General features: G+C 34.3%; 1 protein-coding gene across 1 annotated transcript in view; it reads right to left on the bottom strand.

The window, feature by feature from the left end:
* PKHD1L1 (PKHD1 like 1) overlaps positions 1-21,570 on the bottom strand; it is a 139,158-nt gene that overhangs the window by 66,718 nt on the left and 50,870 nt on the right. Inside the window, exons 26-40 of the mRNA XM_081817137.1 lie at positions 21,378-21,500; positions 20,381-20,486; positions 17,565-17,675; positions 16,310-16,474; positions 15,221-15,342; positions 13,508-13,640; positions 12,826-13,021; positions 10,977-11,119; positions 10,260-10,364; positions 9,090-9,278; positions 8,172-8,342; positions 7,370-7,593; positions 5,386-6,370; positions 2,307-2,555; positions 1,467-1,616 (exon numbers count right to left, since the gene is read on the bottom strand). Coding sequence (XP_081673263.1) covers positions 1,467-1,616; positions 2,307-2,555; positions 5,386-6,370; positions 7,370-7,593; positions 8,172-8,342; positions 9,090-9,278; positions 10,260-10,364; positions 10,977-11,119; positions 12,826-13,021; positions 13,508-13,640; positions 15,221-15,342; positions 16,310-16,474; positions 17,565-17,675; positions 20,381-20,486; positions 21,378-21,500 — 3,172 coding nt within the window. The remainder of the gene's footprint in view (positions 1-1,466; positions 1,617-2,306; positions 2,556-5,385; positions 6,371-7,369; positions 7,594-8,171; positions 8,343-9,089; positions 9,279-10,259; positions 10,365-10,976; positions 11,120-12,825; positions 13,022-13,507; positions 13,641-15,220; positions 15,343-16,309; positions 16,475-17,564; positions 17,676-20,380; positions 20,487-21,377; positions 21,501-21,570) is intronic.

Below are 21,570 nucleotides of genomic sequence, written 5' to 3'. Positions count from 1 at the left end.
TGGATTGCGGCAAGGCGTGACAGCTGGAAGCGAGGTAAGAGACAGAAAAAACACAGACACTCAGTACAAAAGTGTCCAAAGAAGAAGCAGAGCTGGTGTTAAGACAACTCAAAAACCTTGACAAATCTTGACAGCACTGCTGCCTTTCTTTAAAAAATCAGCATATAAACTGACGTTCAAATGATAAATGAGTTCATTCACAAAAATGTTATATTTTCTTCAATATTCTTTGTTTAAGAAGCCAGAAAAGAGGGGTGCCTGGGTGGCTCAGTTGGTTAAGCAGCTGCCTTTGGCTCAGGTCATGATCTCGGGGTCCTGGGATGGAGCCCCGCAACAGGCTCCCTGCTCGCCTGCTTCTCCCTTCCCCTCTCCTTCTGCCCCCCACCCACCGCTCATGCTCTCTCTCTCTCTCTCCAATGAATAAATGGAATCTTTTTTTAAAAAGTCAGAAAAGAAGTAAAAATGTTTAGAAAAGCTTCATCAAATTTGGTTTAAAAATGCATATAAACCATATCTTTTATTCACCTAGAGCATTCCTTTTCGTTCTTCTTAAATTTCATTGGGTAATTAAAATTTGTTGTATACTTAAAATGTCAGATAGTTAAACTTCACAATAACCCAAGAATTAGGGTTAATAATATCTCCATTTAATAGGTGGACAAACTGAAACAGAGGAGTTTAGTTACTTAGTGAGATGACATAGTAAGTGGCAAAATGAGATTTAGGGCTCCTGAGAGCCTGGGCTCTTTATCCACTAAATAATAAGAGTAATAGTAATAACAACAGCAAATCACATATCCTATTTCAGATAGCATTCCATCCACTTCACATACATTAGCTTATTAAACGTCACAATAATCCTATAAAGTAGGCGAAAGTTATTTCACTTTCCAGATGAGGAAACACTGAGGCACAGAGAGATTGAATAACCCGTCCAAAGACACAGCTTGGGTCTGAATCTTGGCCATGCATTAGCAGGGTTTACACTCATGACCATTATACTCTCCTATCTTTAATGGAAACTAATTGTTCAATAGGAATTAAAAATGCATTCTCCATTTGGCATGCTCCGTTTATGTAATAAACTGAAAAACTGCAATTTATTATAAACAATTCAACCTAGCCAAATGTTATGAATCTTGAAAGACATATAAACCTAGAAAACAAAGTTCTAAAGAAATTGTTAAAAACATAACATAATAAAATAAAATAAAAAAACTCTTCAGGCTTTAATAAAAAAATTTTTAATTTCTCTCTTTAATTTTTGATATATAGTGTAATAGAAAAATACCTATGGCTTTCAAGGGAAAACTTAAAAACTTAAAAAAAATAAAAAATAAAATAAAATCAAGGTAGTCATAAAGGTGATTCAATTGCCCCCCCAAAACACAAAAACTTGGAAGAAGAAATTCAGACTCTGATTTCTTTAACATTAATCACTGCCATTCTTTTTCCTGACTACTCACCATCGTTACGTGGAATTTTACATAATAGTGTTGTGCGATCAGATTTAAGCCTGTCAACTGCACATTCTGAGCCACACACCAATATAGTTGAGGTTTGTGGATTAAACCCGGTGCCAGTCACAGTCATGGTCTGACCACCACCGAAGCTTCCTAGTGAAGACATACAAGGGGGAAAAACACAGTTCATGAAAAGAAAACCTCCTCTGTGTATTTATTTTAAAACCTGAAATGGAAGTAAGTTACACTAAATGAAACAATTCTTAGAACTGAAGTTATATTTTATATTATACTATATTATATTAATGCAACAAAACCTTTACTGAATAAATGTTACATCCCATCATTTATTTAAACTACTTCTAGGAACTAAAACTTTATTTAAGAGAGATGTCAAAAAAAGAATTTCAGAGTAGTCAAAAGATAAATGTAAAATTACTATTTTAATTAGGAGTACATTGCTTATACTTTCTTAAGGTTTTTAACCACTAAAATAATTTTCAAATAGAAAAAAATACTTATTTATGTATTCATAATTACAGGTCAGTGATGCCTAAACATGATTTTATAAAAAATTTTCACATATAATCTGGACATTTTAAGTAGGATTAAACTTGAAGTTAATTATATAACACTAAGAGAAATAGAGGCCATAAATGAATATTTAGAGATGATTAGTTGATACACATGCTTGCATATTCAATGCATGAACAAAAATATTTTTAATGTGTTATAGGAACTACAAATTTTAGCATTGTTTGAAGAATTTTTTTTTTCTAAATAAAGTAAGTGTTTACTGAAACAATACAAAGTATCTGTAGGTTCCTGCACATTCATGACTACCTTGGCTTGGATGAATATTTTGAATAGCAAGTGGGTACTCAAATACAACTGTGGACGCGGCAAAGCCTTTTGTCTTATGATGCATCGTAACAGGAAAAGTGCCACCAGCATGATCTCCAATGACGCACTGCAATACGCTATCATTGACCATGGTTACGTTACACAGAATGTTGTCTATCATTACCAAAATGTCCAAGATATCAATACCAAAATTAGATCCAGTGATTTGAATTTTGGTTCCTGGTGGACCTTTAAAAAAAGAAAAAAAGCAAACAATATATCTAAATTCCAGTACTTATACATGCATTTAAAGATACACCTAATTACTCCCATAAACAAAATAATACCCAGTATTTCAAAGCTAATATATATAAATATATATTATATATTTATATAAATATAAATATAAATATTATAAATATATAAATATTAACAAAACACAAAGTTAGGCTGCACCATATGTTACAATCTACAGCATATTTACAATAAGTTATCTCAACATTCATTCTTTCCCAGCCCTTCTATCCATTCCACTGCATTCTTATTCTACTGCTATTGTTAATGTTAGTTCAGGCTAGTGGAGAAGAGGAAACAAGGGAAGAGAGACGATTTAGAATCAAGAATTATGAATGTCTCAGCAGGAGTTGTGGGTTGGAGTATATTTTAGGGATGGGGCTTACTATTTTTTATTTTTGGTACTTCCCTGTTATTGGCAACTCTTTTGAGGATGGATTAGTTTTCTTAATTTAAATATTTTCAATATATATACTTGATAAATTATGATAGGTAAATAATTAGATGTAAGACAGTATATACAGAAATAAGGAATTAATTTAAAGAATTATAAATGGAGGAGATTATGCTATGTGAAATAAGTCAAGTAGAGAAAGTCAATCATCATATGGTTTTACTTATTTGTGGAACATAAGGAATAGCATGGAGGACATTAGGAGAAGGAAGGGAAAAAGGAAGGGGGGGAAATCGGAGGGGGAGACGAACCATGAGAGACTATGGACTCTGAGAAACAAACTGAGCGTTCTAGAGGGGATGGGGGTGGAGGGATGCGTTAGCCTGGTGATGGGTGTTAAAGAGGGCATGCACATATTGAATGGAGCACTGGGTGTTATACGCAATGAATCATGGAACACTACATTGATGTAGTGTATGGTGATTAACATAACATAATAAAAAAAAGAATTATAAATGAATGTTGATGTTGGTGCCTTGAATAAATGTACATAGAACAAAGTACTTCAATTCTTCTGTTCCCTTCCTTCCTCCTTTTGACAAAAATGTATTGAGGGCATTAAACACAAAGAATTTGTCATAGGTCATCCAAATGAATACCTACATACCTAAATAATAAGTGAATAGGTACAAATCAATGTACTTGTTACACATACAGAGTCACCAAGTAGTAGGCTGATTTTAATTCGAGTAGCAATAGTAAAAAGAACCATATAACTGATCATAGTAAAGATCACTGATATTTAAATTGTCATTTTAAAGACCACAGATATTTACGAGATTTTCATGTTAGGAATAGTTTTAAGATATGAGCCAAAAAATGTTTTTTAGGCCTTAAATTTTTAATTTTGTCTAGCATTTTCACCTTTCAAATGGAAGTGTTGTTCTAAGTGTGATCTATTACTTTTTTTCCTTAGTAAATAAAACAGCTCAGTTCTCACTTGTCTGCAAGTCTTCTATCTTCAAATACATTGTTTGAAAGACACATTCAAAGAAAGAGATGGGACAGAAATGATTCATGGAAATAAAAACATATGCCAATATCCAGTTCATCATTTGCAATGATTACAAATATATGGGGGAAACTATGTCATTGCTATTATTCATGTTTGCCTCTTTCACAATTTTCTAAATGATAAAACTTGATGTACCAAAGAAAATTCCAATAACAAACTTCTCGAAGGGAGAGAATACATCTTACCCAAACCTGACCACACTTTCTGGTAATATAAACTAAAAAAAAAAGACTATTTTTAAAAGGCTGACATTTAATTGGTTCTTTATTGAAGTTGCCATTCGAAGTTACATTATACAAATGAATTTCTTTAACCTTAGGTACTTGCATGTATAAGGAAACTAATATTTAAAAAGCTTTGTCCAAAGTTGCATCACTGTAAAGTAGAAGAACCGAGATTTGAACCTAGGCATCAAGGTCACGTTTCATCATTACATTATAGCAGCCTCTCTAGAATTCATTATGTAGATGATAAGCATTCTAAGAGCTTAAAGATGACCAGAAACAGCATAGGACAATGACAAAAAATTAAGAAGACATCTCAATCTATTCTTAGCTTGGAAAAAATGAGTTATGTTAAATCATTAAGTGAATCTTATTTCATAATATTTTATTTCTATCTGAATGGGTCAATTACCTCCTTAAAAAGAACTCTGTTGAGTTAATAAGTTAGTATCCAATTGTAGCTTCATGGAAATAAGATATACAGAAAAACTCTCAATGTCTAGTAACCTACTTCTGAATTTTACAGTTGTTTCCTATGCCTATCAATATTAATGACATAAATTAATTATCAATTTTAATTCATAGATATCCATCTCTTTCTTCCTCATTTTGAAATTTAGGTCAAGTTAATGGGGATTTTGTTTCAAAATAGAAGTTGGAATTTGTTGGTTTTTTTTTTTTAAGATTTTATTTATTTATTTGACAGAGAGAGAGACAACGAGAGAGGGAACACAAGCAGGCAGAGTGGGAGAGAGAGAAGTAGGCTTCCTGCTGAGCAGGGAGCCCAATGCCCTGATGAGGGGCTCAATCCCAGGACCCTGGGATCATGACCTGAGCCAAAGGCAGACGCTTAACAACTGAGCCACCCAGGTGCCCCAGAAGTTGGAATTTGACTAAAAATTCTATCCCAAGAATGTGCAAAAAATAATTACAAATGGAAACTACACAGAAAAGTCCCATGTATTTATTGGGTTAAGTGGATTGTCTAAAAACACATCTTAATAATCATTTATAAACATTATTCCAATTCTACACTAATAAATATTACTGATAATAACGTATCAAGACAACAAAAGGAAAGTATTGGAGTACCTGTATTTGGGACAACTTCTCTGAGAAGTGGAGTATCTTCCAAGGCATACGTAAATGACAGAGGTGGATAGGCAACTGCATTAACAAAGATCTTCACACTGACCCTTCCAGCTGTCCCTGCTGGGGTGTAGCAGTGGACTTCACTGGAGTTGACAGAAATAATTTCACAAGGTTCATCCCCAACAGTGACTGTGGTATTGCCTGGGGAGAAGCCATTTCCTGTGGTCACCAATATAGTTCCACCAGCAATGCTTCCAGAAGCTGGTGTGACAGATGCTACCGCGGGGCTGCTAACAGTAAGGTTTCCCAGAGCCAAGCCTTTACTTCCCACCACAACACTAAGAGAATGAAGTCCAGCTGGGAGGGGACTCACAAGAACAGTGATGTTATTTTCATTAACATCTACTGCTCTGAACCGTTGGTTTCCAATGAAAACAGCAATGTCCTCCAAGGTAGTGTCAAAACCTTCTCCTTCAATAAGAACTTTTACAGGTCCCTCAATAGAGTATGGGAAGATTCTTGTTACAACAGCAGTGATGCTTTCTAAGTATGAAAAGCTGCAGTTCCCCTGACACTGGGCAGGCACTCCATGTATCAGAAGATCCACTTTCACAAGCTGTTGGGGAGCAGGAGATGTTTCACACTTGATGACTGTATAACTTACTGATAGAATTTTACAGGGAAAATTACCCATGAAGACTTCTACACCTGCAGAAGAAACTGCAAATCCAGAGCCTTTTATGGTCACTCTTGTCATTCCTGTAGCTGATCCTGCATTTGGCAACACCATGTCGATGTTTGGCAAAAGTACAAATCGCCTGTCAAATTCATTGGACAGCGTATTGATAGCCGTGCCCAGGTTGTAGACAGTTAATGTGACAATTTCCCTGATGCCAACATCCATTGAGTTTTGAGGGTCAATATGACATATAATCGAACTGTCACTACTTTCTTCTACAATACAGGGGTAGCTACCAATTGTAACCTGAAAGTAAAATGAATATGGAAACAAGTCAATACATTACTCTAGTGTGAACTTAAATTTTATATTAACAACAACCAAATTTTAAAAATTTAATCTTGTGCAAACTTTTTTATTCATAAAAATAATTTTGGGGGCTGATTAAGACATCTCTTGGATTAATCTTAAAACTAAATTATGACCACACATGAATGTTCATAGCTACATTATTCATAACAGTCAAAAAGTTAAAAATAATCTAAATGCCCATGACTGGTAAATGGATGAATACAATGTGTATATTATATAATGGAATATTATTTAGCCATAAAAAGAAAGGAAGTACAGAAGGGAGGGGGATGAGGGGATGGGGTAACGAGGTGATGGGTATTAAGGAGGGCATGTGTTGTGATGAGCACTGGGTGTTATATGCAACTAATGAATCGTTGAACACTACATCAAAAACTAATGATGTACTATATGTTGGCTAACTGAACACAATAATAATAATAAAAAATACTTAGGCATTATGGGAAATCATTCTTCATTACACCAGGAGCTGTTGAATGCATCAAAAAAAAAAAAAAAAGAAAGAAAGAAACGAAGTACTGATAAACATGGAACAACATGGTTGAACTTTCAAAACATTATGTTTAGTGAATAAAGCTGGCCACAAATGACCATGTATATTATTCTGTTTATAAGAAAGGTCCAGAATAGGCAAATACATAAAGACAGAAAGTAGATTAGTGGTTATTTAGTGCTGGGAGGGTTGAAGAGATTGATGGTGATATCTAAGGGTTAGGGGTTCCTTTCTGGGGTAATAAAAATGTTCTAAAATTGAATGTGGTGATGGATGCACAACTCTGAATGTACTAAAGGCTACTGAACTATGCACCTTAAGTGGGTGAATCATATGGTATATGAATTATATTGTAATAAAGCTGTTAGAAATTAAATTATGAGGTTGTGGATGAAACATTTTCCTTTTATTGAGTATACGGGAGATCTTTATATTCTTACCTTATTAGCACATGTGAGATTACTGAAGCCATGTCCAGTAATTGTTATCAATTCATTTCGTGTTCCAGCAGATGGACTAATGTTGTTTATAGATGGTGAAAAACAACTTGAAAGCTCAAAGACCAATCCATCTGAATTTTTAACCCTGGTATTGTTGGGGCCACACAAGGGTTCTGTTGCTAGGCAGCCTGCCACAGAGCTCCCCAAGTGCAAATTCACAGGTCCTTTAGGCAAAAGAACTGCCTGTAAGTCACGGATAATATTCTAAAACAAGAACTGTTTTCAGACTGCATTACTCTTTATTTTAATGGTGGTGGTTTATATTCTATTAAAAATTGTTTTTGGTTTTGTTTTAATGACAAGAGGGGCTCAGGCAGTACAAAGTTAAAATAAAGACCTGGACAGAGGTGGTGTAGTAAAGAGAGAAGAGTGAATATAAAAATTAATTTATTTTTCAATTTGTCTAAGGCCAGGTCTTATGGGGAAAGCAAAACAATAACATCATCTCACATTTTGATATATTTTGGGGGGCACATACAGAGTGTCAAAATTTCTTCATGCTACATCTCATCTGAGGCACAGAAGGATTCTGGGAGAATGGCAGGACAACATTAACATGGGCCTCATTTTATAGAATAGATTCCAGCCTCAGAACTGTCCAGATCTATCCAAGGTCATGTAGCTGGTCAGAGACAGAAGCCGGGTTATACCCAGTCATCTGCTTCCTACTCCAAAAGGGTCACATGCACCCTAGGTCACTGGAGTAAACAGTAAAGATGGTTTCCATCTCTAACCCTCTTACCCTGAGCATATGTGGCTTCGGCGCTACCCACAAACAGGTGCAGGGAAATGTGCCTGGTTTCAGCTGGTAAAACATTAATGACTCCTTGGAGAAAAATGGAGCAAGCCTCATCAACATACCCGCTGCTGTAATAATGGGTTCCAGGTGAAGTAAATTGGTAAGAAAATGAACCTGCCATAAAATAAGATCATACGTAATAAACACAAGCAATTAACGCATCCTCCAAAAGAAATTTCAAATGATCATTTATACACACATGCAGATGACAGGATTCTTATTTTTCATGCATGTGATATTTCAACAGGAAGTAGTAAAGAAAGGACTCACTGGCTATAAAAGAACTATCTTCTATAATGAAATTACATTCCAGGAAGACAAGATCCGGCATTAATTTTTCTAGAAAATCATGTCCAGTCTGGCATAATTTACCACATTTTAAAGAAAACTTCAACATTCAGTGAAAAACAAACAGTACTTTGTATTCATGAGAAAAAGTTCAAACTGCTATATATAGAACAAAACATACAGTTTAAAAGGCACACTTTCACTGAGTTCTCTTAGGAGAAATACTCATTTGCTGATTCCAATCAACCGAAGTTTGTTACTTGCTACCAAGTTGGTATGATTAAAACACATACTCCAATTTTCTTTGTATTTTGCTTATTTTGATATTTTTTTGAATTGATTATTCCAGAATAAAGATACTTCTGAATCAGAACTCATCTCTGATATATAAAATACCTTGCTTACATTCATTTATAATATTTTTATAAATCTGCAACATTTTTACTACAGCAATAAAATGCCAACTATTTACACATATCATTTATGCAAAAGTATTTTAAATCTATACAACATCTCTTTATTATATCTAGGAAAGAGAAGCATGACACAAAATGCAACAAAGTCTAAGCATACCTGATGCAGATTTTTCTCTTCCATTCGTAAATCCTTTGCCATCATAAATTACACTTCCAGGGCTGGATACAGAGAAAACCCTATATCCTATTCCCCTAAGAAATGGATGTGCTTGCCAATGCCACGTCACTGTGTCTCCCACAGATATATTTAAGACTGATGGTGACCAGGCATAACCTAATCCATGTACTGGAAGCAAGAATTGAGACACATTTTTTTTTAAAAAGGAAAAGGAATAAAAAGTCTTTTTTTTTTTTTTTTTTTTTTAAAGATTTATTTATTCATTTGAGAGAGCGAGAATGAGAGAGAGTACATGAGAGGGGGGAGGGTCAGAGGGAGAAGCAGGCTCCCCGCTGAGCAGGGAGCCCGATGCGGGACTCGATCCCGGGACTCCAGGATCATGACCTGAGCCGAAGGCAGTCGCTTAACCAACTGAGCCACCCAGGCGCCCGGAATAAAAAGTCTTAATAATTACCTTTGAAGTATCACATTTTTAAATTTTTATGTGCGTAATGAGAAGTGAAGGATAAAAATAAACCACACACTTCCATAACTGATAATCAAGAGACAATTTGAAAAAAAAAATCAGAAAGTCAATAAATAAGTTGTTCAGAAATATCCCATGGAATATTTTTTAAAGCTGTGTTCAGTTCTTTAAACATAGAATTTTCTCAGGCATAAAGGCATGCCAAAGTCTATATAATTTCAATTTAAATATTTATTTAGAAACACATGGCCAATAACAAACTACCATAACTCGGGAGGTTCTGTACTGAAGTAAAACCTAATGGCAATTCCTCCCATGATAAGAATAATTTGAGATGGAGAATCTTAAAATATTATGAGAAAGATGTGGTTATGAGAACTGAGGTCACAAGAAATATATGATGTCCTTTAAAATATTTTATATATTCATTAGAGTAAAACATAAAGGCTGCAACTTGCAAATTGCAGTCTAGGCTTGTAAACTCAAGTCTACCACTGATTCATTCTATATGTGCCCCCCTATGTCAAGGGGATAAATTAGAGACAAACTATTGACAGATTATAGAAAGAAATAGCAATACTTTTTCCTCTGAATACTTTGAAGTATTAAATAAATAAAAATCAGGTCAACTTCAGGTTGTAATTATGTTCCATAATTTACAACATATAAATGTTGGCTGATACCTGAATCTTCTCCAATACTGGTAATCCTGAATGTATTCCCTGTTGAATGAAGAATGCATTTTATGACATTTTCTGATGATGAAATCACATCACAAGGGAAGGAACCTAGAAAGAAAAGAAAAAAGATGGGGGAAAAAAACATTTTCTCAAATATTTTTTGTAAAACATAGAAATGAAGCAAACAGTTAAGGCCCTGCAAAAGCTCCACATTTAGTAAAATCTCTGATACTTTTCTGAGAGCTATCATGTTTGAGTATTGATTAATTTTAGAACAGAGACTTTCACTTTTTAAAGTGTTTTATACATATTAAATATAAAATATTTATTGAAATCAAAAGCAGTTATTCAATTTCTCTTTACCACCTTAACCAAACACACTTAGCCTTTTATATGCTAATAGCAAAATAAAGTTTCCATGATTGAGAGTATTTGTATAATAACACCTAAAAGCACATCTTTTATTTTATTTTTTATTTTTTAAAAATATTTTATTTATTTATTTTTGTGAGAGAGAGAGTGAGCATGAGCAGGGTGGGTGGGGGTAGGGGCAGAGGGAGAAGCAGACTCCCCACTGAGCAGGGATCCGATTTGGGACTCAATCCAAGGACCCTGGATCATGACCTGAGCCAAAGGCAGATGCTTAACCAACTTAGGCACCCTAAGCACATCTTTTAAAGTGAAAAAAATGATATCACCCTTTTGTGAGGGTGCTCTTACCTAAGAGCACAGTATTCTCAGTTGGTATTGTGCTGAACCCCAAACCCATTATAGTGATTTCAGTTCCACCATATAAAGAGCCCCTCTGTGGAAACATGGCAGTCACTTCCAAAGTATACTGTATAGAAGCATTCAACTTGTCTCTGCAAAAGAAAAATTAATAGATGTTTCGATGAGTTTTCCATGAGGTCCTATTGCTAAACTCTTATTAGGATATGATTCATTTAGGAAGAGGAAGTAGTTGAATATTTAATTAGACATTACTTTTTCGAACTAAGTAATCTGATAATCATCATGACCTTAATTTGGTTGGATGGTCTGTGTGTGTGCGTGTATAATAATAACATACATAGCATATGTAGTTATGTACTATATAAAATAATAATATATAATAAGAGTTTTCCCCTAACAATGAAAATTAGATTTCTGAAAATCCCATGGCAAGAATAATTTGAGATGGAGAATCTTAAAATATTATGAGAAAGATGTGGTTATGAGAACTGAGGTCACAAGAAATATATGATGTCCTTTAAAATATTTTATATATTCATTAGAGTAAAACATAAAGGCTGCATTATCTATAAGGGAATAGAGATGAAATTCCATACATTTTATATAAGAAATAAAAGTTTTGTGCAACTAATTTAATTATTCTATGTATGTTGGACACTTGTCATGATCTCCCTTCCCAGTATTTCAATGAGAGAGTTTTAAACTTATTTTGCTTTGTTACAGACAATGTGTCTGCTAGGAGACCATCGAAATGTACAGTGATTTTCTGACCTGGTATTTAGAGGAGACTCCTACATCCCAGCTCTCGCCATGAGGAAAATGAGTCTTTGTGTTAACTTTTAGTTCACTTCCTCAGCATAACTGAATTCATATTTCTTGAACTGTCACTGAAATAACCAGTTTTGTAGGCTGTCAATTCTGCTCATTATCTCCCTCATGCCAAAGCACAAACCAGCAGCTCTTCTGGAACCTATGTGAACTCTGCCATGTGAATTGAAGAGGGGATGTAGTTCTGGGGTTCATATTTACTCTTGCTTATCCTCCTTTACCTCAAAATTCTGCTGCAATAATCTCTCCTATTCTGACATCAGGTGTACCTGCCTTTTTTTTTTTTTTTAATCCCTCTATTTCAGTTTCCTCTTTTTCTAAGTATTCTAAACCCGTACTTTTCTTATGCCAGAATGAAAATTTTACTAAAATTTTAACAAACAGCTTCCGGGAAGAAAATACTGAATAGTAACCTAAAGGAAATAGCTGGAGAAGGATTCTGTCCTCCTCTCCTTTATGGGCAACTCCTACCCATTTCTTGGCTTAATTGTCACCTTTTAGAGAATGCTTTCCTGTCCCTCAGGAAAAGTTAGTGCTCTCTATTATATGCTCTTACAGACCTGCTACCTCTTACTCATAGCCTTTTTCACACTTATAATTAAGTTATTGATGTAATCTTCTGTTTGAAATCTGCCTCCCCAACAAAACTGTGGGCACTACTAAGAGTGGAGGACATGTCCCTCTTATTCTCCACAGTGAATCCAGCACTGAGCAAGCGACTGGCCCTTACTAACTGCTTGATAAGTATTTCCAGAATGAAAAATATGTGATATATACGTAAACCTAGTTCCACAGAGAATCTTACAACCTAACCTGAATGGTATTGGCCTCAAAACTAAGCACAGATTGCACTGTATGAGATATTCTCAGAACACTTTGCAAAAGGAGATGTAGATAGGTGAAAAAAGCAACTGAAATATTATAAAGTTAATGGTTATTTCTTTTCTTACCCCCAAACCATTGGCCCCATGTATTCCACAACTCCTCAAGTTTATGGACATTACTATACCTTGTTGATGCAAAGCCCCAGTTTCTGACTTCTACATAGATATCATGTTTTCCAGGAGACAGCTTGGGCAAAAGACATCTAATATCTGTGAAGTTCCACTGAAAAATCTGACAGGGTTTTCCTCCAACATATACCTCCACGTTTTGTGTGATTTCATTTCCAAAGTTATAACCCTTAATTGTTAAATTAACTTCTCCTATTATTTTAAAAGAGAATAAAACTTTTACAAGAAGATTCAACTTATTATATGGCATAAAATTTGCATATTAAATAAACTAACTCATTTCTTATCTTTTGTTGGATTTAGGAAATCCTAATGCTTGCAGAGGCAAAAGAGAAATCAGTGAAAGAATTGATAGCTCCCATGTAGAGATAAAATTCATTTTTAATTGTTTCACAGGAAAAAAAAGATGGCAAAGTACTTTCTAAAAAACTTAACATTTTTCTCCTTATTACACATGTTCAAAGTGAAATAATAAATAGACTAATGTATGCTTAAAAAAAACTTGTGCCTGGTTTTGCTTTAAGAAACAACTGCAGAAGAAACTATGCTTCAAAAACCTTTCTACAAATAGTTCACATTTATCTATGTGATGTATATATATCTTACATATACATGTTTATCTTACATATATCTTACATATATATGTCAAATGACTGATTTTATTGAAATTTTTCTTACCTTGTATCGTTCGTACTTTTGGACTAAAATCAGTTATAACTGGAGTCTGTAAACAATTATAACTATAAGCATCCTTTGCTGTGGCTTGAAATCCATTGGTAATAACTGAAATATCAACTGTACCCTCAATTCTCTGAAATAAGAAGAAAAAAAAATTAGAAAATATTAAATGTTGAGATAAAGAAATCCAGTGGCTAAAAACAAATAGAATTATTCAAAATAAACTGCTGAAGATGTTTGGTTTCAAAGTCATGAATCAGAATCATTTTTCAGATATTAGAAAGCTGTGGTATCCAATGTAGGCTACATGTTTTAATTTTTTAGATAAAGGTATATGATATAGTAGTTTTGAGGATGTTTATGACCAATTTAAATGCATATTAATTATTGGACTCCTAAGGACTCTGCAATATAGTTAAGATGCTCTGGACAAGTGACTCTTATTTTTTAAAAAATTTTAAAAGATTTTATTTATTTGAGAGAGAGAGAGCAGGAGCAGGGGGAGGGGCAGAGGGAGAAGGAGAAGCAGGTTCCTCACTGAGCTGGGAGCCCCAAGCAGGGGGCTCGATCCCAGGATCCTGGGATCATGACCTGAGCTGAAGGCAGACACTTAACCGACTGAGCCACCCAGATGCCCGCCCCTGGACAAGTGACTCTTTTAAATTGATAAAGCAAAGGTGCTAAAAGTTTTGACATTTTGTTCTTAAAACATACTCAAATGTAATTTTTTATTCCTCTTCCCTGACAAATCACATTATTATATCTTTTTGCTGACCTAGTTTCAGAATTGGAGACTAAGACACTTGGATCCCTAAGAAAAATGTTTGGTGCTTTCACTGATAGAATATCTATACACTTCCCAATTAGGAAAAAACGCTTTTCCAGAATGTAGTATTTGCTTAATGTGCACTCAGCATTTAAGTGAATGACATAATTTAAACACAGTTTTTGTTTACCATATCCTCCAGATTTTCATCATCATTTGGTCCAACACGTGTTCAAATTTACTTTTCCTACAGACTTCAACTACATAATACCCACACTGAGTCTGCTCAATTTTTTTTAATGTTACTTACTGGATTCAGCATCCTTTTGCACATAATAAGCAAACAAGAGTCTTGGTTTAAATCTAGACACTATTTTTTAAGATAAAGAACAACGATTGGTGCTAAGATACAATATTGCATGAGGAATTTCACGGGTTTTTTTGTATTTGCTTTATTTATTTATTGTTGACAAACTGAAACTTTAACACATTTAAGACATAAATTCTTTTTTTAGAAATAAAAAATGTCTAGATTTGCTTCTCTGAATTTTTTTTAGACTGTTAGTACTGAATGTTTTCATCCTGGCATTTACCTGGTCAACTCTCATTCATCCTTCAAGTTCTGATAGGCCATCAATTTTTCTGTGAAACTCTTTCTCAGCCTCTCGTCACTATATTTTATTTTTACTTTGTATCTATTTCTATTATTTCAAGTGGAACACACGGTTTAACACTGGTTTATGTGTCTGTCTTTCTAAACGGTAAGTATCTAGAATGTGGATATAATGCTTCATATTTGGATCTTAGCAGAGAGATGTTGGAGAAATAATTGTACAGAACAACACTGTAATGCCACAGTTTCTAGGTAAAAATGTCACTTGTTTAATCTACTAAGATGTTCATAAGTTTTTAGGGAAAAAAAAAATGACTGAAATCAGATGCCTTACTTTTGGTGTTCTGCAGGTTATCTTATTCAAATCCCCTTCAATCACATTGCAGGTTTCATTTCCAACTAATACCTTTGAATTTTCATTAAAGCCAAATCCAGATACACTCAGAAGAGTACCACCTTCAAAGGGAAACAACAATAACAATAATAGATCGACAATAACAAAAGGAAACTTTGGCAAGAATCTAACTCATCATTCAAGAGTTAGGCTGGCAAAGAGATGGGCTGGCAAATAATCAAGGACCAGATCTGAGATACATATAATCACCACCCCATCTGGGAACCAGAGCTCTGAAGTCTGGAACCATAAAGCAACTGGGTTAAGTGATTTCATGAAATAACAGATTTGGAACCACCCTTTGCTTTGGGGCATCACTAGCAGCAACTATTTTCCATATAGTCCTCTTCATCCTAAAGAGAAATTATGCTGTTTCTATATGCTCAACCATTCTGTGGGTGGGAATGAAAGTGAATGAAGACTCTTCCCAAATCTCAGATTTTACTATCTCTAAGTAAAAGGAACTAAGAAAAAATCCCAACAAAACAAAAATAAAATAAAGTAAAATAAAAACACAAAACACACCGAAAAGATCAAGACCAAAGCAAAAATCCAAAACCGAGCACGGTCAAACCAAGGCAAAGGAAATGAAGCAGGACAGGAAAAATGTGTTATTTTCTCTCCATCTTCTGCATCAGCCTTCCTTTCTCCGATTTGTTCCTGGAACTTTTTCTGGGTCAAGTAGCTCCACTGAGACCATGGTTACAAATGGAGCAGCTTGCAAGCAGAATAATAACTAATAAATCTTATCTTGACATAATTGATGAGCTTGTTATAGAAACATGTAATAATTGATGATATTAATTCAATAACTTAAGATGTAAGTATAAGCAGTTGCCCTCACTTGTGCATCATATGAAACAAAAGAATTAGTCAGCCATTTAATCACTGTGCCTTCCAAAAGGGGAGTCTCCTTTGTTCTCTCTGAGGGAGCTTGGGGTTCTTCTCCCTCCACCCTGTTCTAGAAACAGTACAATGACATGACAGAAATGGATGCAATTTTCTTTGTTTAGAACAATTAACTATTACCTGCCAGGCTGCCAGAAGCAGGCCAGATGTGTGAGATCCGATTCTGATACGTGAAATGGAATGTCTGACCCTCTACATTCCGTGCTAGTCCAACATCAGCTACGGACACAGCAACTGGGAAATGGCCAGAACTTCCATTCAGAATCTGGCACTTGATCTCATTTTCTGGTGATTAAAAAAGAAAAGCATGATAAATTAAATATGTTTGTAAGATAAAATTACTGAAATTTTATATTTGTAAATATAAACATTGGCCTTCATTTTTATACCCCAAGAAATGTATCTAAGGAATACGTCCCTTAATGGGACGAAAGTCTTTACAAGCTACCTGATGTTATGAATCAGACACTGTTAGAAAAAAGCTAGGTAAAAAAATAATAAAAGCAAAGTGAATGATTTGCTCCTGACTTCTACTGTGGCCAAAAACAAAAAAGGTTATTGTAATAATAATTTAAAAGTCCTAATCTGTAAAATCATTTATATCAATAATTCTAAAAATGTTGGTTCAATACATGATTTATGTCCAAAACTAAGTAAAATATCAGGTTTCATCAAGAAAGGTGATCAAAACCTAAATGAAAACCTATCCTTCACACTTTATTTAGAACAGTATATGTACATTTATATTACAAGTGCATTATTGACTTAGATCTCAAGAATGCACAGATATCTAAATTAAAAACAACTTAACTGTATGGAAGGTGAATTTGCTTATGTAATTAAAGTTAAAGAAAATACCTAGGATTATGAAAGATAATTTTTAGGGAAATAAATAATCATGGTTTTCACTTTTTCAAGAGTAGAAAATGTGAATAATCTTGAAATTCTGTGTTAATGGGTAGAGATTTTGTTGGACTAGAAGTCAGGGAAGATGGCCATGTCCTTTTTCTGCATTACTAATGTGACATTGTCAAAGCATGGGCAGAAAGGACCATGGAATACCAGAGTAGCAGCTTATATATTTTTGTGTCCCAGAAACATACCAAAGAAGGAGAGCTTTTATATAATCACTTTATGAGGGGAAAGGAACAAAAATTAACTGTTATGGGATAAAGACACTGTGCAATACTAAAAGAATTAGTTTGTGGTCATAAGCAAAGATTAAAAAGTGCATTTATCCAGAGAAGTTTGCCAATTTCATGCCCCCATAGCATACTCTATAGGAGAAGTATTATCCTAATACTGCTCTTTGAGTCTACTTTCTCTTAGAGAAAAACAATTAGCTGTAATAATAATAATTTTACAAAGAACCTACCAACCACAGAAAGAAGAGAGCAACCCATTGGTCCAACTGAGACTGATATAGTTGAATTGGGAGAAAATCCAGAGCCTGATATGGTTAGAATTGTGCTTTCTTCATAGGTCCCTGAAAATGATGATTTTAAACAACAATATTAAAATGAAAAAAACCACAGAATCTGTTGTTATAAAATCAAATGCTTTGCAGAGAAAAATAAGCCTATCTTCTAAAGACTATAAACAATAAGCCTATAAGCAAGCAGGGAAAAAAGACACATATTTCCCAATGGTAAATTTTTTCCATTGAATTGCTCTACATTGTTTCATGTTTTAAATCTATGTTGATAGGGATTAGCAGAAGAATCATCTGACTGCAGTATAGAATGACATAAGGAAAGGAAAATTGCTGTTATGACAAACAAATTAAACAGTCACCTCTATATGGTGACTTTTACTATGACAGAATTGCTAGCACAAATTCATGAGAAAAGGATGAACTGCATGCACAATATGTGTTGTGGGCACTTTCCACTTGTGATAAAATAAGATTCCTCTATCTAGGGTGACACACATCCTAAAGTGCCAGAGATACTACCAGGGTACACCCACTGTCTCTGCACCTTATACTTAATGTTTTTCCATTCACTCTAGTGTCCAGATTTGATTGACAAATGATACGGTCACCCTACTTATATGACATCACACACAACATGGATTCCACATGGATTTAAATAGCTAAGAATGAAAAATGCGAAACTCTAGAATTTTAGAAGAAAACATAATCAAACATCTTAACTTTAATGTAGAGATGGGTTTCTTAAATAAGATTAAAAAGCCATGGTTAACCATAAAGGAAAAGATAAATAAATTGGACTAAATCAGTGATTGAAATGGTTCCATAAGCAAGATACTAAAAGTGCAGGTGACATACTGGGAGAAGACATGTGCAAAGGATTGGTAAACATAATATATAATACACAGCTATAAGGCAACAGAAAAAAGACAATCTGATAAATGAATAAAGGATGTTAACAAACAATTTGCAGAAGAAATAACCCAAATGTCCGAGAAACATATGAGAAGATGCTCACATGCATTACTCCTCAGGGAACAGACAAATTAAGATGATGATGAGATAACCCCTTTCACCCATCAAATTGACCAAACTTAGGAAGCTGATGATACCAAGTATTGACAAGGATGTGGGGAATACGGCATTCTCATGCCTGCTGCAAGTACAGGAACTCTGGAGAGCAATTTGGTTATCTAATAAACTGAACACACAAAAACTTGTTTATTATCCAGCAAGTCTGTCTCTGGGCATATCTAGCATGTATGCAATAGGAGATTTGTGCAACAAAGTTCAATACAGTTATGTGTAAAAGCAAAAAACTGTAAACAATCTAAACGTCCATCAATAGAGACAAAAATAAATCGGTATATTCATGAAGTATTTTAAAATGATGAATTGGACATACATAAAACCATATAACTATTTCTCAAAATGAATGCTGAATGACAAAAGTCAGATGCAAATGATACTTACAGTGTAATAGCTCTGATATTTACATTTCAACATCTCTTTCATAAGCTTAAAAAAACTGGCAAAATTACCATATCTGCATGTTATATACAAAAGGTATTAAAAATGGCATGGAAGAATACACACAAAATTAATTATTGTGACTGCCTCTAGGGAGATTTGTAAGGACTAGAACCAGAGATTGTGCCTCGAGAGGACTTTAGCTATTCCTATAATATTTCCCTTCTTAAACTGATGATTGGAAGTAAATATGACAAAATGCTAACAGTGCTAATTTTCAATGAAGAGAATATAGGTGTTTTTTACAGCATATTTATACTTTATTTTTAAATTTATCAAAATTGGGCAAAAGGCAATTCAGATAATTAATTATTTTGTTAAGAAACAGTTTTTTTCAGGAACTGCATACAAAAATGGAAATTCATTACAAAATACAAGGATAGATGTAAAAATATAAATACCCCAAAGGACCACAACCAAATGAGAGTTAATCAAATTCTTATCCTTGATGGTTTTGACCCCCTGTGACATGAATTGTCCCAACGTAATATCATTACTGTAAAAAAAAGTCTGAAGAACATATTCTTTCAACACAAAGATGTGGTTTTTAAAATTTCCCTTTTTTCTCCTGATACATAATTAGCAGATGAATTTTCCTACTAGCCACCAAGATTAAATCTGAGATGGTAGCACCTGAGCTTATCTTTCTGACTGAAACAAAAGGCCACTCCGAACAATCCTTAGTCCTGCTGTTTACTTCAGTACTTGGGAGTTCAGACACAAAGTGTAATCACGTTTTTTTAAAGTAATAACATATTATGAAGATATGGTACAATGTTTCGCCCAAGACTGAGATCTTGGCAATATTTTTTCTCTCCAGTTCTCAGGTCTAGGACCTACTTATTTTCTTTTACTAAACAGCAGCTGTCTCATTACCAGCGTTGTAGTACTAAATCTCCTAGAAGTGGTCTCATATGATCAAAGATTCCTGTTAATACCCCAGCAAGCAGAATTTCATGAAAATGCCTCATCAGTGTGAAATTTTAGAGACTGATTCTAACGTGGTGAAACTGGAGAAGTAGAAGACTGGGGAGTCCAACTTCAAATACGATTTTTTTTTTCAAATATAAGTAATAAATGCTCTTTTCACAGCTTTCTGATCTGATAGATTTTTTTTAACTATGTAGAAATGTTTGAGTTGGTGAAACTAGTATATTAAAAAATCATTATTAGTATACAGTTTTGTTAGTTGTCCTCCACCCTCTACTCCAAGTTAAAAAGCAGATTACCTTGAGACGGGTTTATGGCCCATACTAATGGAGTGGCCATGGGATCCCACGTAAACCCACAGTCACCCGAACATTTAGCTGGAATTCCATTGACATAGACTTCAACCTTCAAATAAAGAGAACAGGGGTAGCATGGCTAAGGAGAATATGCATAGGATTTAAACAAATGATGGAATTTTGTTTGTTTGCTTGTGTGTTTATAAAAATTAATCTATTCATTTGTATTTCTTCTGCTTGACCATTCATTCATTCAGCAAATGTGCCTACTATGCAAAGGCACAGTTATAAATGTTAAAATACAGTAATACAACATTAAACACAAACGATGACATCCCTGCTGTCACTCAATTTATTCTCCGGTGGGGAAGAGACAGACAGTTGCACAAGACTATCAAAAATTTTAAGATTTTATTTATTTATTTGAGAGAGAGAGCTCATGAGAGAGAACATGAGCGGGGCAAAGGGAGAGGGAGAGGGACAAGCAGACTCCCTGCTGAGGAGGGAGCCCAATGCGGGGCTCAATCCCAGGACCCTGAGGTCATGACCTAAGCCAAAGTCAGATGCTCAACTGACTGAGCCACCCAGGCGCCCCAAGACTATAAATTTTTTTAAAAAGTAAATACATATTACGCCCTAGTGGTGAGTAGTGCTATGAAGGAAAATAAAGGTTGCTCTTGAGAAAGTCATTTAAACTCCTTATATATTAATTTTCTCATTATTAAAGTAGTAATAATTACTTCACAGAATGACTATAAAGATTAAATGAAAGAATATATTTTCAAATTCTAACAGGCTTAAAAATCCACTCTTTTATCATAAGGATGATAATTTCCCCAAAAGTCATAAAATAATATTACTGAGTTGATCAACTGTTGACCCAAATATTCACATGAAAATAAAGACATCATCCCTGCTGTTTAACTGGTCTTTAATGTATTACAAAGTAGTTACACATTTAAAATTATGTTAAATGTTATGAGGAAAGTTTCAAGAATACCTGTGGCTGTTGGCTGGGTGTACGAAGTAGGTCTCCAAGTATGCGCTGTCTGAATAAGCCACCTTCCTTTATCTTCGTAACTGTCATATTAGCCTTTTCTCCAATAATATTGGAGTCATTAATCTGTTGTTATACAAAATTATTTTACTAGAAAGGCTATGATAAATATGACCACACTAGTTTTTCTTTTAAA

This window comes from Leptonychotes weddellii, chromosome 4, assembly GCF_054177405.1.
Source record: "Leptonychotes weddellii isolate Sample4059 chromosome 4, ASM5417740v2, whole genome shotgun sequence".
NCBI classification, from domain to species: Eukaryota; Metazoa; Chordata; class Mammalia; order Carnivora; family Phocidae; genus Leptonychotes; species Leptonychotes weddellii.
The sequence above is the reverse complement of the archived record's forward strand: the minus strand, read 5'-3'. Positions and strand labels throughout refer to the sequence as shown.